We start from the raw sequence: 19,145 nt of genomic DNA, 5'->3' as shown, positions 1-19,145 counted from the left end.
GTTTCTCAGTGATAAAAATCATAGGGCCTAACTAGATGACTTTTAGAATTTTTCTCTTCTTAGATCTTCTTCATTTCTACACATAAGACACTGAGGTCTTGAAATAAAAGCTACTATTCTTCTTATTTTGCATTAACTAATATACTGAAGCACTGCATAGCAGCCTTTAGTTTCTAAGTTAAGCTCTACGGTCACTAGGTGGACAGAAGGGACGTGGGTGACGCCAGTGCAGCAGGGTGCTGATATCCTCTTGAGCTAACTCTTGTAACCGTCTTTAGGATTCCTCCTGGAGTGACTCCTACTTCACCTCCTCTTCCAGTTACTGGTCATGCAGAACTGGCCACAGTCTACCCATGCGGACAGAAAGGTCAAACAGTCTCCAGTTTTGTTCCAGCCAGGGGTCACTCACCTTCCATGAGTTTGGCAAAAGGTTCCGGGCATGTAGAAGGAATGGGAAGGGCAAGCTTGTTCATGGCCACTCCATAAGCAACTGCTAAGCCATCGATTCCCCGGAAGGGCACCTCACCAGTCAGGAGCTCCCAAAGCAGCACCCCATAGCTAGGGAGAGGAAGAAGACAGAAGTCACACAATGAACCACAGCTGTAACTTCACTGAAATAGCTCATGAGGCTTTGACGAGCATCCCACATCTTCTCTAACATGTAGGGAGACTAACAGAACAGACATACTGCCGTAATATAAAAGGGAGGCCAAGCCCTACTGGCTATAAGCAAAAAGCCCTACTGGCTATAAGCAAAAACTCTGGAGTCAACCATACTCGGTTTCAAAGTCTTATTCTTCAAATTCCTCATCTGTGAAGTGCGAATGACATGAGCAGTTGGACAAGGCTATCATGAAATGAATGCTCTATTGTTTAAATCATTGCTCAAGGGCCACAGCTATTCTGTGGTTGCTATTGTGAATGTAATAAACTGGATGAAGAGGAAGGCTCCCAGGAATATATTTTTTTCTGCTTTAAGAAAACTTTAGCTTTAATCACCAGATATATTATTTTCTTTTAAATTGTATGTAAGTATAGTTGATTTACAATGTTGTATTTAATTCCTACTCTATAGCAAAGTGATTCAGTTCCATTCAGTCGCTCAGTCGTGTCCAGCTCTTTGTGACCCCATGGACTGCAGCACGACAGGCCTCCCTGTCCATCACCAACCCCCGGAGTTTACTCAAACTCATCTCCATTGAGTCGGTGATGCCATCCAACCGTCTCATCCTCTGTCGTCCCCTTCTCTGCCTGCCCTCAATCTTTCCCAGCATCAGGGTCTTTTCAAATGAGTCACCTCTTCCCATCAGGTGGCCAAAGGATTGGAGTTTCAGCTTCAACATCAGTCCTTCCAGTGAACACCAAGGGCTGATCTCCTTTAGGATGGACTGGTTGGATCTCCTTGCAGTCCAAGGAACTCTCAAGAGTCTTCTCCAACACCACAGTTCAAAAGCATCAATTCTTCGGCGCTCAGCTTTCTTTATAGTCCAACTCTCACATCCATACATGACCACTGGAAAAACCATAGCTCTGACTAGACGGACCTTTGTTGGCAAAGTATTTGCTTTTTAATAATATACACACACACACCCCCCACATGTATACTTTTTCATTTGGTTTCCACTATGGTTTATCACAGGATATTGAATATATTTTCCTGTGCTATACCATGCCTGTGTGTGCTCAGTTACCAGGTCATGTCCAACTTGACCTCATGGACTGCAGCCCACCAGGCTCCTCTGTCCATGGGATTTTCCAGGCAAGAATACTGGAGTGGGTTGCCATTTCCTCTCCAGGGGAATCTTCCCAACCCAGGGATCGAACCCATGTCTCTTGCACTGGCAAGCCGATTCTATAATACTGAGCCACCTGGAAAGCCCATAGAGTACGACCTTGTTGTTTATCCATCCTATATACAATGGCTTGCAACGCTAATCCAAAACTCGCCTCCCCTTTGGCAACTACAAATCTGTTTTCTACATCTGCGAGTCTGTTTTCATTTCGTAGATATGTTCATTTGTGTCATATTTTAGACTCCACGTATAAGTGACATATATAGTATTTGTCTTTCTCTCTCTGACTTACTTCACTTAGTGTGATAATCTCCAGGTCCATCCATGTTGCTGCAAATGGCACTGCTTCATTCCTTTTAATGGCCAGGTAATAGTCCATTGAATACGTATACCACACACATCTTCTTAAACCAATCATCTCTTGATGGGCATGTGGGTTGTTTCCATGGCTATTGTAAACAGTGCTGCTTAGAACATAGGGGTGCATGTATCTTTTCAAATTACAGTTTTGTCTGGGTATATGCCCAGAAGCATATTCAAAAGCAGAGACATTACTTTGCCAACAAAGGTTCATCTAGTCAAGGCTATGGTCTTTCCTGTGGTCATGTATGGATGTGAGAGTTGGACTGTGAAGAAGGCTGAGCGCCGAAGAATTCATGCTTTTGAACTGTGGTGTTGGAGAAGACTCTTGAGAGTCCCTTGGACTGCAAGGAGATCCAACCAATCCATTCTGAAGGAGATCAGCCCTGGGTGTTCTTTGGAAGGAATGATTTCTTTGGAAGGAAAGTCACCACATGCGAAGAGTTGACTCATTGGAAAAGACTCTGATGCTGGGAGGGATTGGGGGCAGGAGGAGAAGGGGACGACAGAGGATGAGATGGCTGGGTGGCATCACTGACTCAATGGACGTGAGTCTGAGTGAACTCCGGGAGTTGGTGATGGACAGGGAGGCCTGGCGTGCTGCGATTCATGGGGTCGCAAAGAGTCGGACGCGACTGAGCGACTGATTTGATCTGATCTGATCTGATGCCCAGAAGTGGGACTGCTGGATTATATGGCAACAGATACATTGTTTGTTTAGCTTTAGAAAAGCAGAGAGATGACCACCAGAAATAAACAGATTTTGTTCCTGCGAAAGATTTCTTTCAGTGCCCATTAGGCTGAGTAGATTCTTGCCCATGACCAGCGCGAGTGCATCCATAACAGTGAACTCTGCCTAATTCAAAGGGGCAAGTTTCACAAGGGCAGACTGCAGTGGTGGAGCGGGGCAGGCTTCAAGTTCCCTCCCTACCTTCTAAGTGCACATGAAGAATTTCTTTTCATTTGTCCTTGGAGTTAGAGAACCAGGAATATAGAGTTTAGTGGAATAATTATCCTATGAATTCACAATCACAACCAGACAAACTCATGTAGTGTTTAATCCTTCCAGGAATAACTCAGGAACAGAAACCACGAGGCCATGAGCAGTTGAAGAGGGTCTTTCCTTATATTTGCAACACAAACCTCAATTTTTTGGTAATACTCATTGGTAATACTCATCGACCAACAAGAAGACATATTAATTTTAAAAAGAATAATAAACCCAGTAACTATTTGACCATGGTACCTTGTACATACAGCATGCTAAGACATTTACAAGTGTCATCTTGAATCCCTACAACAAACCTGCAAGATAAATATTATCATTTTTCAGATGAGAAAAGTTAAGTTTTAGCCTCATCTATTAAGGGCGTATATAGAGTAAGTCATAGTGGGTCTGGACCAATTCTCAATTCTTTCTCCCTAGACTGCCCTTCTACCATTTTTCTGCTTGATAAACTCTGCTAATTATCTTTCAAGATCTGATTCAAATGCACCACCATTTATTCATTCATTTTAAACATCTACTATGCATCAAACTCAATGCCAAGCACTAGGATATAGGATAAAAATACACAGATCTTATCCACAAAGAAATCAGAGAAAGGAACAGAAAAAAACACTGCTTAGAATACAAAGAGAGACGTCACAACAGAAATACTATGAGGGCGCAAAGGAAGGTCACCTACATCAGACCAGGACAGAGGCAGGGGGCAGCTAAACCCTGAGCAAAACTTTGCTAAGGGAGGTAGAGAGGCCAGGGATCAGCATAAAAAAGGGTGTGGACTTGCCGTCAAAGGGCTCCAAGTGGCCTGGCATGGCTCCAAAGGAAAGCAACTTCTGTGCCAGGGCATCCCAGGGGTCTCTTCAGAGGGACCCTCAGAGTGGACTGGCCAGTCTCCTTGGACGATGGCTTTCTCCCAGTGAGCCCTCCAGATACTATACATTTTTTTCATGTATTTTGACAGGGGGGAAAAAATAGCCTAGTAGACTGGTAGTTACAGGTCTTGTCTTGTCCTGACAGGAAGTTGGATTTTAGTCTGAGACTGATGGGAACAATTGGACGCTTCAGGAAGCCTTCCCTGACACCCCGACGTGTTACTCAGCCCTTCAGTTGTTTGTTTACCAGCCTGTGGTCTCCTAAAGGGCAGGGACAACTTGTTCGTAACCCTCGCATTCTCAGGGTCTTGCCCAGGCTCCGGTACGCCTACACCCTCACATAGTGAATGAGCTGATGCGTGGATGTAGGAGCAAGGGCACAGCCAGACTGTCCCGCAGGCTGCACCAGGTGCTGCAGAGTCAGCCCCAAATATCAGGAACTGCACCAGGGCACTTCCGGCCAAACCTCTCAGGTGACTTATCCAGACAGCAGCCACGCTGGGCAGCACCCACCCAGGGACCCCTACAAGTTCTAGGCACTGCTACCTAGATTCCATGCTAGAGTCATTCCCGTGTGTGTTCCTGGCACTACTGCCTACTCCTAGCCTGAGGAATGAAAACTCAATGTTCCCCAAACCCCTTTCTTCCATATAGCCAAAGACAATCGATATCCCAACCCTAACAACCTGGAAAAACAGGGTGTTTTCAAAGATCCAAACGTATCCAAAGATCCAAACGTATCCTGTCTGTGTCCTCGAGTCCCGCCTGCTCTGGTTTTTACACTGAGTTCTACTCCAGGGTGATGTCTCAGGCCACCTGGAAGCGGGAGGAGCCACGGACCCTCCCCTCCAGCTTCCACAAGGGCAGCTCTGCTCTCACCTGTCTTGGTCCTTTGTTCATGGGCTTTCCACTCCATCTGAAGGGCTCCACAATGAGGAAAAGTGGGAGAAGTGCTGCTCAAGAAAGACTTAGACTTAAGTCAAATGCCTGCTTTACCACTTACAGCCGTGTGACCTTGAGAAAGCAAGTTCACCTCTCCAAACCTGTTTCCTCAACTGTGTAACAGAACTGGCAATCCCAACACCTCACAGAAGAGTTGCAAGGAACAAATAACAATAACTACCCTGCATCCTGAAACTGCCACCTATTGCTGGAAAATGCTGCGTGCTTCTCCACGGAAAGGGCCTGAAATGAGAAAGCGTCTGGAGGGGCACTAGCATTCAGGGAAGGAGCCCTTCTGGGGATGAATTAACCAAAGTGTTCCTCTGCCAATGTTCCTCTGTATTTTTATAACAGAAAGTGGGTGATATAAATGAAGGTTTGGTATTCCTTTGGCAGGACTAGAGTCCAAAAGGGGGACTGAAGAAACACCCATTAAGTGGATCTGAGCCCCTGGGGAGAGGTACACATGATTTACCTTGGGTTTAGCCTATTTTCTTGCCCTCCCAGGGATAAGAGAAGGTCAAGAAGTCTGTTCAAGACCATTTACAAGTGGCCTCCCGGTACCAGCTAGCTAGAACTCTGCTTCAGCATCCCTTCCGCTGAGAGAACTGCCAGCTCTCACAGGGCTGCCAGTAATTTCCCAAGAGTCCTCAGAGCCCAACCTCAAACCCTCGGGAATGCACCCTGTGTCAATCATTAACCACCTTCAGAGGTGCAGTAATCCTTTCCACTGGTAATGCTGGATGTGGGGAAGGGGTGAAGGAAAGGCTGAGAGTGAACACCTTCCGAACCGAAGGTCAGCAATTCTGCACCTGTCCTGGGCCAGGGCTGTTTTTCTTATTAACCTGCATGGACTTTAAGACTGTCAGCTCAGGGGTCCACTCTCTAAAAGGAGACGGTGTTCCCTTGAATGGGCTCCTGCACTTGGTCATCAGCTGGGACCCCACGTTGCAGGAACCACACTGACCGTTCAATAATCTTGGCAAAGACAACTGAGCTACCATACGTGAATGCACTTTGCAAACTGGGAGGTAGCATACAATTGCTCTTCTTATTGTTAACCAGACCCTCATTCAAAATGACAACATATTTACTAATTTATTTACAAATATACACATTAATATATTTATTGACATAATAAATACTTATTAACATGGCAATATGGGGACTTCCCTGGTGGTCCAGTGGCTAAGACCCCGTGCTCCAAATGCAGGCGACCCAGGTTCAATCCCTGGCTAGGGAACTAGATCCCGCATGCTGCAACTAAAGATTCCACATAGATCCCACATGCCCCAAACCAAAGATCCCGTGTATGACAACTAAGACCTGGCACAGCCAAATAAATAAGTTACTTAAAAATAAATATTAGAAAAAACCAAAGAGCAAGAATCATAAAAAATACACAAAACCATTTTTTTACAAAAAGCATGAGCATTCATGTAAAAAAGGATAAATACAAAAAAAAATGGCAATATGTTCATGCTGCATTACATTCAAAAAGTTAGCTCACAAAACAGAAATGATCCCATTTTAAGGGACGGGTGGGTGATCATGAGAACAGGAATAAATACACCAAAATGTCATCATAGATTATCTTTAGAAGTACACTGTGGGTGATTTTCTTCTTTTCTTTCTTTTTCTCTTTTGTTTATCCATATTTTCTAATTTTTTTTTCTGCAGTGAACATGTTTTCCTTCTGTCATTTAAAAAACTTAAAATAATTAACAAAATGCCCCCACCTCATCCTACACACCACAGGCAAGGAGTCACCATGGGAGGATGCCCTCCGATTATCACCACTGCCCTCCCTGCACAGCACAATCAGAGGGTAAGAATGTCTTCTTGAGGGAGTCTGGGCCATTCTCATCCTACGCCCCATCACAGCCTGGAAGAGGTCCAGAGAACTATCCTTGAAGAACAGTGAGACACACTCTGCTGGCCCTGGGCACCTGGCAACTGCAGAGGCCCAAGGCCCTGGATGAGTTCAGCAGAGTGAAGGCAAGGTAGGAGAGCGCAAGGGAAGGTGGCTGGACTCAGGCTCAGCCCAGCATCTGACACTGAAACCGTACCATTACCTCTCGCACTCAAGGCCCATAAGGTAGAAACGAGATAGGAATAAAATGATACCTGGAGGATATCAAGCTTGTTTTGCAGAAAACCAGGGAAACCACAGATACAGAAAACAACCTGCTGAGAGCCTCCTTCAAGGCACATTGAGGGACTAGGACAACCAGTAGTGAACTTAGATAATGAACTTCACACATTACAAGCTGAAAATCCACCTCACGTAATGTAGGGAAGCCCCCTGAATTTGCACAGGCATGAAGAGCAGTCAAGACTGTGCAGAGAACTCCAGAAACTCAAAATCACTTTCCACCAATCATTTCCCAGTCCCTTCCCCTCTTATTCCCTACTTCCACATAAATATCTCACCCAACAGCTGATTGATTTGTTGTTGTTTAGTCACTAAGTCCTGTCCTACTCTTTGTGACCCCATGGACTGCAGTACACCAGGCTTCCCTGTCCTTTACCATCTCCTGGAGTTTGCTCAGATTGATGTCCATTGAGTTGGTGATGCCATCCAACCATCACATCTTCTGTCATCCCCTTTTCCTCCTGCCCTCCATCTTTCCTATAGCATCAAGGTCTTTTCCAATGACGTGCCTCTTCACCTCAGGTGGCCAAAGTATTGGATCAATCAATTAGGGAGACAGATCTGAGCACTGCTTCCTGCTTGGCTGCCCTACAATAAAAACTTTTTCTCTCTGCAAAAGTCTTGGTGTTAGGTCTTTCCATTATGCAGCAGGAAGCGAGCACACTTGCTTGGTCATAACACAGAGTAAGTAATTTTTAAATAAACATTTCTTGAAGGAGTAATGCATTATAAGTGAGTTTGGAAACCAGCTTTGTCCTGAGTTCCTAGACATGCTTTGGCCCTCTTGGGACATCCTACTAGGTCTCAGGCATCATGGGCCATGGGCCAATCCCCCTGGAAGAGGGGGCCCAAAGTGCAGGATTAAGAGTACACAGATGGTGAAGTGGCTGCAAGCACAGATTTTCAAGAGACACATATCTAGTTCAAATCACAGCTTTACCTCTACCACCTGGGTGAACCCAGGCAACTGAGTTCAATCATCTAAGCCTCAGTTATCTCATCTGTAAAGTGGAAATAAGAATACCTACTTTTGAAGTCATCTTCAAATTAAAGACAAGCTGCTTCCCCTGGATAAGCTCTCTTTCTCCTTTTCTGTGGGCTATAAATACAATACTTCTGCAGAAGTAACTGTCACTCAGATGTAACTGTTCGGATGAGAACAACATGCTGAGGGATCCTGAAAGAATCTGAGTTCCTAAACAATCTCAAGGGGCACAGCTGTCCCACCAGTTTGGACAGGCTGGACTACTCCTTGAAAAAGAAACACATTTCTTTCATTGGTAGGTCTCTTTGTAACAGCCAATTAGCTTAATACGTCAACTAATCTAATTAGCCAACAGTCAAGCAATGAAAGTGTTAAGTTGAAGTGTATGAAATTGCTGTTTTTGTAGGTCAAAAACAGTTGAATATCAGGATATAGCTTAACCTAATGAGATCTGGTCAAATATTCTTTTCTTCACAATAGCTACTTCACCCTGTAATTAATGTGCATGGAAATAAGATTCAATATTCAGAAGCTGTAAAGCATCATTGAAAGAAATTAAAGAAGGTCTAAATAAATAGAAAGATATCCCATATTCATGGATTGGAAGACTTAGTATTACTTAGAAGGCAATACTCCCCAAGGTGGTCTAAAGATTTAACACAATTCTTACAAAATTCTAGCTGCCTACTTTTCAGAAATGGACAGAAAGATCCTAAAATTCATGTGGAAATTGAAGAGATCCAAATAGCCAAAATAATCTTGAAAAAGAAGAAAATTGGAAGACTCACACTTCCTAATTTCAAAACTTACTACAAAGCTATAGTACTTAAAAACCAGGTGACATTGGCATAATGGTAGACACATAGATCAATGGAGTAGAAGTGAGAGTCCAGAAATGAACTCTTACATTGTGGTGAACTGCTTTTCAACACAGATGTCAAGACAATTTAATAAGAAAAAAACAGTCCTGTCAACAAGTGGTGCTGGGACAACTAGATAGCCACAAGAAAAATAATGAAATTATACCCCCACCTCACACCACATACAGAAGTTAAGTCAAAATGGAACAAAGACCTATACGTTAAGAGCTAAAATTATAAAACTCTTAGAAGAAAACAAAGGTATAAAACTTTATGACTTGGTTTCTTGGACAGGACACCGAAAAGCACAACCAATCGAAAAGCAGCTGATAAACTGGACACCAAACTTTAAAAATGCTTGTGTTTCAAAGGATAACATCAAGAAAGTGAAAAGAAAATGCACAGAATGGGAGAAAATATTTGCAAACCATGTACCCGATAAGGTTCTTGTATGTAGAATATATAAAGAACTCTTTCAACATAAAAATGGAAGGACTCAATATACCTCAATTTTAAAACTGGTAAAGGATTTGAACACATTTATTCAGAGAAGATATACAAATGACCAATAAGCACATGAAAAGATGCTCAAGATCATTAATTAGGGAATACAAATTAAAACCACAACGAGATACCACTTTACATCCACTAAAATGGCTGCAATAAAAAAAGAACCAGTGTCGAGATGATATAGAGAAATTGGAACACTCGTGTGTTGCTAACGGTAAGCCATGGTAAACAAAAAAATTGTTTGGCACTTTCCAAAAAAGTTAAATAAAGAATTACCATATGACTCAGAAAATTTCTCTCTTAGGTATGTACCCAAGAGAACTGAAAACATATGTTCACACAAATGTCTGTAGCAGCATTATTTACATTAGACAAAAAGTGAAACCACCAAAAAGTCCAACTAATGAAGGAATAAACAAATTGTGGTATAGCCATACAATGGGATATTATTCAACCATAAAAAAAACGAAGTTCTGACACATGCTACAACATACATGAATCCTGAAAACATGCAAATGAAGGAAGTCAGACACAGAAGACCCCTTACCATGTGATTCCATTTATACGAAATGTCCAAAACAGGCAAATCCATCGAAACAGAAAGTGAATTAGTGGTTTCCAGAGAGTAAGGGTAGGGATAGGAGATAGTGGGGAATGACTGCTAATAGGTATTGAGGGCTTTTTTGAGTGATGAAAAATATTCTGCTTGTCATGGGTTGAATGGTGGCCCTGAAAAGGTACATCCAAGTCCTAATACCTAGAATCCTTATTTGGAACAGAATCTGCCCTATAGTCTCTGGAGAGAGTACGATTCGACTGACACCAATTTCAGACTTCTGGCCTCTAGACTAAAAATTTCTACTGTTTTAAGCCATCAGGTTTTTGGTAATTTGTTAAAGCAGCTTTCGGAAACTAATAATGATGATTAGTGTAAAACAATGTAAATTCACCCAAAAAAACAATTGACTTAAATATATTTTAAAAGATACACCTTATGGTATGTGAATAATATTTCAATAAAATTTGGGAGAATGGCATTGAAACATGTATAATATCACATAGGAAACAAATCACCAGTCCAGGTTCGATGCATGATACTGGATGCTTGGGGCTGGTGCACTGGGACAACCCAGAGGGGTGGAGGGAGGGGGGTTCAGGATGGGGAACACGTGTATACCTGTGGTGGATTCATGTTGATGTATGGCAAAACCAATACAATATTGTAAAGTAATTAACCTCCAGTTAAAATAAATAAATTTATATTTTAAAAAAAGCTGTTATTTAAAATACACACACATACAAGCTCACTTTACAACACAGTGAGAAGCAACAACTTCATAGACAAAATATAATGATGATCTATAAGTCCTTTAAAGGACTTACAGATCTAAAGATGATCTAAAGTCTTTTCTTTTGTATACCAAGGTGATGCTACTGTCTCACAGCCATAATGATGCTTAGACTCTGCAGATGCTCATCCTCCCATTAGTGGGAACAAGATTTTTAGCTCCGTGTCTTTGTGACCTTTTGGGCTGACATTAACTAGAGGGATGGTTGGTCTAATCTTTGACTCTGCAGTTCTGGGCACATGCTTGAGACCCATCTTCCCATTTCTTTATCAATGCTCAATGGATAAGACAGATCCTTAACTAAAAGCTTAACTGGATAACTGGAAAGGATAATTTCCAGCCCACCCGGAAAAAAGAGACAGCGCAAACAATACTCATCAGCTGAAGAGCTTACAGTGAGAACAAGTGCATCAGTAACAGCCACTGATGCTAAGGAAGCCAGGGTGACCGTGGGGAAGGTCTCCAGGAGTGACTGGGTCCCCCACCATCCTGTAGGTCAGTACACACTGCCCTAGAATCTCCTGGTCTTTCTGAGGGATCAGTCACCAACACAAAGGAGCCTACATAGAACTGGTGCCAGCCACAGCACTGGAGGGACTTCTGGTTGATGAGGCATTAGAAATTGTCATTGAGCAGTGTGGAATTTAGTAGAAATTGCTCTGAAGAGGTCACCCAGACCTTCTTGGGGGTGCCTGGGATTCTACACCAATTCTCCAAGTCCCGAGGCATCTGTGCAGTGGAAATACACATGGGGAAGGCTGACTGTTCACCTCTGGACCTTACCTCCACACGTCGCTGCCTTTGGAAAACATGGAGGCACGAATGACTTCAGGGGCCATCCAGGCATACGTCCCGGCCGCGCTCATCTTGGTGGTTCGATGCCATTCCCGAGCCAGGCCGAAATCAGTGATCTTCAGAACCTTGTTGCTCAGGTCTCCATTCTCCACCTTCTGGAGGATCAGTACTGGACAAGGAAAGGAATATAGAAGAGACCAGAGAGTCTGCATTAAGGACAGGAAACCACGCAATACACAGCCCTCCTGCCTTCCTCTGGGCCCCTCCTGCAGGCTCCGTCGTGCGGCTACCATGGGTGGATGGTGGAGCCACCATCCTTAAACACCTCGGATGCATCCATTCTAGTTATATTGCAGGCATGATCTTCAACCCTCACAACAACCTTATGAGGTAGATACTATCGCCATGGCTACTCTAAAGATGAGGAAACTGCAGTGCCACTAAATAAATTTTCCAAGGTCACTCAACTAATAAGGACAGGAGTGAAACCCCGGCAGCCTGACTCAATAGCCTCCTCTGTTACCGTGACACCGTAGGGCCCCATCACACCCCAGGACAGAAGAGCAGGGGGTCACAGCTGACTCTCCTGAGGAGAAGCTCCCCGGGCTCCCTGTCTCTTCCAGGGCACTCCTGGGCTTTCACCATCAAGAGTGGAGGTGCTTTTTGGACTTCTAAGGTTTTCAGACAGTGTCTGAACAGTTTCCCTGAGCCTCTGCAAGTGACTTTATTTAAAGTCTTATGAAAGCATATCTTTTGGGCAGAGATTTCCCCCTAAATTTGAGCTCCTGGGATGTGAGGAAGCCGAGCCTCCATTTCCACAGCTGGAGCAGTTCCCAGGGCCCCTGGGTTAGCACCCCTCTGAGGCCCAGATGCTGAACCACCTAGAGTTCAGAGCTCTGTGCACAGGATTTCAGAGAAGGAGGGAAGATTCTCTCTGGCGTTCAAGTCTAAATGCGAAGAGCAGGAGAAGAGGGTGGGTTTTAGCTGAAGTCAATCCCTCAAGTCATACAACTGTACTTTTCTTTTCCTGCCCCCTAAACCGCACCCAGCACACGTCCACTAAATTGTTACACAATGAAAGGATGTGGGTCAAAGTTTTCTATGTCAATCCCTCAAGTCATACAACTGTATTTTTTTTCCTGCCCCCTAAACCGTGCCCAGCACACGTCCACTAAATTGTTACACAATGAAAGATGTACATCAAAGTTTTCTATGTTCTGTGTGCGTCCCAGAAAATCAGCAGTAAAGAGAGATTGTTGTTGTTTAGTTGCCAAATCTTGTCCAACTCTCTGCAACCCCATGGACCATAGCCCACCAGGTTCCTCTGTCCATGTAATTTCCCAGGCAAGAATGCTGGAGTGGGTTGCCATTTTTTCTCCAGGGGATCTTCCTGACCCAGGGATCAAACCCACGTCTCCCGCTTGGCAGGTGCATTCCTTACCACTGAGCTACCAGGGAAGCCCCAAAGAGGGATGACAAGCAGCTATAGGGATAGAAGCACAAAAGAAAACAGCTCCAGCCACTCCCTGGATCTAATGGACTAAGTTTCTTTCCTCCATACCCTCTCCCCTGCTCCCCTGACCCCTGACACACCCCCGCCCCACTCCAAGCTTCCAGCATCCTGAATGGGTCCCAGCCTTGAAATGCTTGGGAGGTTAAAACAAACAACTGTCTATATCTCATCTAATCACAAAAATCTTCCCAGATTCTTCTGTGCCTCTCTCCCCTTCTCTGTGGGTAGAGAGATAACAGACTAATAAGCACTCAGACTGCTGGGGAAGCGGCACCAGAGAAGACACCATGCCCGCCCCAGTGGCAGTAACTGGTCACCGAGCATTTCTCTGAGCCACCTGTAAATCGAAGACTCTGGGAGAGCCCTTCCCCTTACAGATCCAATGGGGTGACAGGATTGGACAGGTGGCTGGGACGGGGTGCAGTGGGAGGAGCGTTATGGTTTCACAGTGCTTCATGAGTCCAGCTGAGCTTTCTCAGAGCCTATGCTGGAACAGGAAGGCAGAGAAGTTTAGATGCTATGACAGGAGACTGACTTTTAGAAATGGGATGGCCTACTGAAGGTGATTTTCTAAATATATTAGTCTCTGGATGGCTTAAGAGGGATAGTCAAAAGACGCAAACAGGCAAGAGGCAGCCCAGGGCAGTTTGTGTAAACTGGAATGCCTTTAGACAGTGCCCGTCCAGCCCAGCTCCACCTAATCTCCATGACTGTCTGCGGCCTTACACCCAGATGACCTCAAGCATCTGTTCTAACAAGTTGGACCTCTGAAGGCATGGAAGTTAGAAATCTCTGGCCTAGGGGTCCTGCCCACAGCAAAGGAGAGAGGTTATAATCCTGGTAGTCAGTAATTCTAGCAGATGGTTGCAGTCAATGGTTCTCAAGAATAATATCCTGAAATACTGGTATCTACCAAATATGTATTACTATTAACAATCAAAGCAACAAAATTTGTGAAAGCCGTTTTTTGGTAGTTTTTTTAAACTGAGATGAAATCCACATAACAGAAAATTAACCATTTTGAATTGAACAATCCAGCAGCATTTAGTACGCTTGCAATGCTATACAACCACCACCTCTGTCTAGTACCAAAACATTTTCATCACCCCCAAAAGGAAACCCCATATCCATTAAACAGCTATTATATGCAGAGTACATCATGTGAAATGCCAGGCTGGATGAAGCACAAGCTGGAATCAAGATTGCTAGGAGAAATATCAAGAACCTCAGATATGCAGATGACACAACCCTTATGGCAGAAAGCAAAGAGGCACTAAAGAGCCTCTTGATGAGGGTGAAAGAGGAGAGTGAAAAAGCTGGCTTGAAACTCAGCATTCAAAAACTAAGATCACGGCATCTGGTCCCATTACTTCATGGCAAATAGATGGAGAAAAAGTGGAAACAGTGACACACTTTATTTTCTTGGGCTCCAAAATCACTGCAGACGGTGACTGTAGCTGTGAAATTAAAAGATGCTTGCTCCTTGAAAGAAAAGATATGACAAACCCAGACAGTGTATTAAAAAGTGACACCACTTTGCCAACAGTCTGTATGGTCCAAGCTATGGTTTTTCCGGTAGTCATGTATGGATGTAAAGAGTTGGACCATAAAGAAGGCTGAGTGCCGAAGAAGTGATGCTTTTGAACTGTGGTGCTGAAGAAGACTCTTGAGAGTCCCTTGGACAGCAAGGAGATCAAACCAGTCAATCTTAGAGGAAATCAACCCTGAATATTCTTTGGAAGGACTGATGCTGAAGCTGAAGCTCCAGTACTTTGGCCACCTGATATGAGGAGTCAACTCATTGGAAAAGACCCTGAGGCTGGGAAAAATTGAGGGCAGGAGGAGAAGGGAGCAGCAGAGGATGAGATGGCTGGATGGCATCACTGACTTAATGGTCATGAGTTTGAGCAAGCTCCAGGAGATGGTGAAGGACAGGGAAGCCTGGTGTGCTGCAGTCCATGAGGCCACAAAGAGCTGGACACAACTTAGCAAGTGAACATTATCATCACACATCATCCCCGTTCTCCCCTCTTCCTAGCTTCTGGCAACCACTAAATTGCTTTCTAATGTTTCCAAGGTTCACCCACATTGTAGCTCACACCAGTACTTTAATCCTTTTTTGTGACTGAACAGTATTCCATCATATGTATATACCAAAATTTGTTTCTCCTTTTGTCCACTGATAGACATTTGGGCTGTTTCCTTCTATTGATTATTGTGAATCTGCTGCTATAAATATATGTGCACATATACTTTTTTGAGTGCCTGTTTCCCATTTTTGGGGGTGTATACCTAGGAGTGGAATTATTAGGATATATGGTAATTCTCTGTTGGACTTTCTGAGGAAGCACCAAATTATTTTCCACAGCAGCTGAACCATTCTTCATTCCCATTAGCAATGTATGAGGGTTCTAATTTCTCTGTATCTTCACCATACTTGCTATTTTCCTTTTCCTATTTCTTATTATAGTCATCCTACTAGATGTAAAGTGGTATCTCACTGTGGTTTTGATTTGCATTTCCCTAATGACTAATGACACTGAACACCTTTTCTCATGCTCGTTGGCCATTTGTACATCTCCTATGGAGAAATGTCTGTCATTCTTTTGCTGAGTTATAAGTTCTTCATATATCCTGGATTCTAGACCCTTATCAAACACATGATTTGCAAATATTTTTCCCTCTCTACAGGCGTTTTACTTTCTGGGTAATGGTCTTTGATGTACAAAAGTTTTTAATTTAGATGAAGTCCACTTCACCTATTTTTCCTTTTGTTGTTTCTACTTTTGATGTAATACCAAAGAACTGCCAGATCCAAGTTCATAAAGATTTGCCCCTATGTTTTCTTCTAAGAGTGTTATGGTTTCAGCTCTCATATTTAGGTCGTTAATCCATTCTTAGTTAATTTCTGTATTCATATGAGATAGGGGTCCAGTGCCAGTCTTATGCATGTGAATATCCAATTTTCCCAGCACTGTTTGCTAAAAGGGAAAGCTTTACTTTTTAAAACAGAGTGGAGCATAGTTTCCTCCAAACATGTTTTCCTAGGTAAAAGAGAAAGGTTATATTCAGAGCAGCTTACTTATCTACACCACTGCTGTGAGCCCATTCCAAGCGTCTACTGCTGACAAACACAGATGCAGCAGTAACAAACTACTGTGGTTTTACTTCTTGGAAAACTTAACGATCTTTTATCAAAATCTGGTGAATTCCATGAAAGCATATCGTATAAACCCCCCTCTTGTGGGGGGTGCAGTAGAACAAATGTTGAAAACTAACAAATACAAGTCAAGAGGGGTCTGGCCAGGCAGAGGAAGAGAAGAAAAAGATGCATTGAACTCAAATCCTAGTGATTAATCACTTATAGGGGCTTGACACAGAAGGAAGACATCTTTTGTCTTTCAGATATGGATAATAAGTAGAATAGCAGTACCCCTAACTGAGAAGTTGAAAGACAAACCCAAAAAAAAAGAAAAGAAAGAAAGACAAACCCATTTGAGGAAGCCAAGTTCAATCTGGGACATAATGGGCTAGGGTGACAGTAACAAGAGTCAGTGAGAATAGAAAAAAACAAAAACAAAAACAGGCAATCTAAATTCCAGGCTTGACATTTTCCATGCAACGCTTGTTAAGTTTCATAAACTCTGCATCATTATTCCTGCTTCTATAAAACGAGGATAAAGATTAATGGCAATACAGTGATAAGGCACCCACCAGAGTGCCTGACACATAAATAAATAGGCACGCAGGACATTACAGCTATCGTTACCACTATTATGATTAAGGGTCTCATATGTATGTGGAAACCACGGGACTCTGAGTTCAAAGTATTGAGAACTCTATTGGAAAGCCTGGCAGGCCCTGACACATAATAACCATGCAATACATCTTTACTGTATAAATACATGGGCTTCTCTCATGGCTGAAACAGTAAAGAATCTGCCGGTAATATGAGAGACCCAGGTTCAATCCCTGGGTAGGGAAGATCCCCTGGAGAAGGGAATGGCAACCCACTCTAGTATTCTTGCCTGGAGAATTCCATGGACAGAGGAGCCTGGTGGGCTACAGACCATGTGTCACAAAGAGTTGGACATGACTGAGTGACTAAATCAAATGGTTGATTAAATAATAATGATAGCTAACCGTTATTGATCACTTATTATATACAGATTTAGCTCGTTTCATTGTACTTCGTCTTATTGTGTTTCATGGATACTGTATTTTTTAAACAAAATTGAAGATTTGTGACAACTCTGCATTGAGAAAGTCTACTGGTGGCATTTTTCCAACAGCATTTGTTCACTTCATGTCTCTGTGTCGCATTTGATAATTCTTGCAATATTTCAAACTTTTTCATTATTATTATGCTTATTATGGTGATCTGTGATCAGTGACATTTGTTCTTACTGTTGTAATTGTTTTAGGGAACCATGAACCATGCCCACAAAAGATGGTGAACTTAATTGGTAAATGTTGTGTGTGTTCTGACAGCTCCACCAGCTAGCTGTTCCCCCATCTCTCTCCCTCTCCTCAGGCCTCCCTATTCCTTGAGACACAATATTGAAATTCGGCCATTTATTAACCCTACTATGGCCTCTAGTCAAGAAGGCAATGGCACCCCACTCCAGTACTCTTGCCTAGAAAATCCCATGGATGGAGGAGCCTGGTAGGCTGCAGTCCGTGGAATTGCTACGAGTCAGACACGTCTGAACGACTTCACTCTCACTTTTCACTTTCATGCATTGGAGAAAGAAATGGCAACCCACTCCAGTGTTCTTGCCTGGAGAATCCCAGGGACAGGGGAGCCTCGTGGGCTCCTGTCTATGGGGTCGCACAGAGTCGGACATGACTGAAGCGACTTAGCAGCAGCAGCAGCATGGCCTCTAGGTATTCAGATGAAACTCTCTCACTTTAAATCAAAAGCTAGAAATGATTAAGCTTAGTGAGGAAGGCATGTCAAAAGCCAAGACAGGCCAAAAGCCAGGCCTCTTGCATCAGTTGTTCAAATGGCGAATACAAAGGAAAAAACTCTTGAAGGAAATTAAAAGTGTTACCCCAATGAACACACGAATGATAAGAAAGCAAACAGGCTTATTGATGATATGAAGAAAGTTTGAGTGGTCCAGGTAGAAAAATCAAACCAGCCACAACATTCCCTTAAGCCAAAGCCTAATCCAGAGCAAGGCCCTGCCGCTGCCGCTGCTGCTAAGTCGCTTCAGTCGTGTCCGACTCTGTGCGACCCCATAGACGGCAGCCCACCAGGCTCCCCCGTCCCTGGGATTCTCCAGGCAAGAACACTGGAGTGGGTTGCCATTTCCTTCTCCAATGCATGAAAGTGAAAAGTGAAAGGGAAGTCTCTCAGTCGTGTCCGACTCTTAGCGATCCCGTGGACTACAGCCCACCAGGCTCCTCCGTCCATGGGATTTTCCAAGCAAGAGTACTGGAGTGGGGTGCCATTGCCTTCTCCAGAGCAAGGCCCTAACTCTTCAATTCTATGAAGGCTGAGAGAGGTGAGGAAGCTGCAGAAGAAAAGTGTGAAGCTAGAAGAAGTTGTTTCAAGAGGTTTAGGGAAAGAAGCCATCTCCATAACATAAAAGTGCAAGGTAAAGCAGCAAGTGCTAATGTAGCAGCTATAGCAAGTTTTCCAGAAGATCTAGCTAAGATCTTTAAGGCAGGTCACTCCACTAAACAGCAGATTTCCAGTGTAGATGAAACAGCTTTATATTAGAAGAAGCTGCTACCTAGGACTTCCATAGCTAGAGAAGAAAAGTCAATGCATGATCTCAAAGCTTCAAAGGACAGACTCTTTTAGGGGCTAATGAAACGGATGACTTCAAGTTGAAGCCAGTGTTCATTTACCATTCCAAAAATCCTAGGGACCTTAAGAGTCATGCTAAATTTACCCGGATGGGTACCAGGCAAGCCTGGATGACAGCACCTCTGTTTACAACATGGTTTACTGATTATTTTAAGCTCACTGTTGAGACCTACTGCTCAGAAAGATT

The 19,145-nt window shown here is 43.5% G+C and overlaps 1 protein-coding gene across 4 annotated transcripts in view; it reads right to left on the bottom strand.

The window, feature by feature from the left end:
- MAP3K9 (mitogen-activated protein kinase kinase kinase 9) overlaps positions 1-19,145 on the bottom strand; it is an 86,911-nt gene that overhangs the window by 26,717 nt on the left and 41,049 nt on the right. For all 4 annotated transcript variants that reach the window (XM_070377629.1, XM_070377631.1, XM_070377630.1 and 1 more), the window contains exons 3-4: positions 11,616-11,796; positions 410-558 (exon numbers count right to left, since the gene is read on the bottom strand). In XM_070377629.1, the coding sequence (XP_070233730.1) occupies positions 410-558; positions 11,616-11,796 (330 nt within the window). The remainder of the gene's footprint in view (positions 1-409; positions 559-11,615; positions 11,797-19,145) is intronic.

This window comes from Bos mutus, chromosome 10 (genome assembly GCF_027580195.1).
Source record: "Bos mutus isolate GX-2022 chromosome 10, NWIPB_WYAK_1.1, whole genome shotgun sequence".
In the NCBI taxonomy this organism is placed as follows: domain Eukaryota; kingdom Metazoa; phylum Chordata; class Mammalia; order Artiodactyla; family Bovidae; genus Bos; species Bos mutus.
This window is presented reverse-complemented; position numbering and strand designations above follow the sequence as displayed.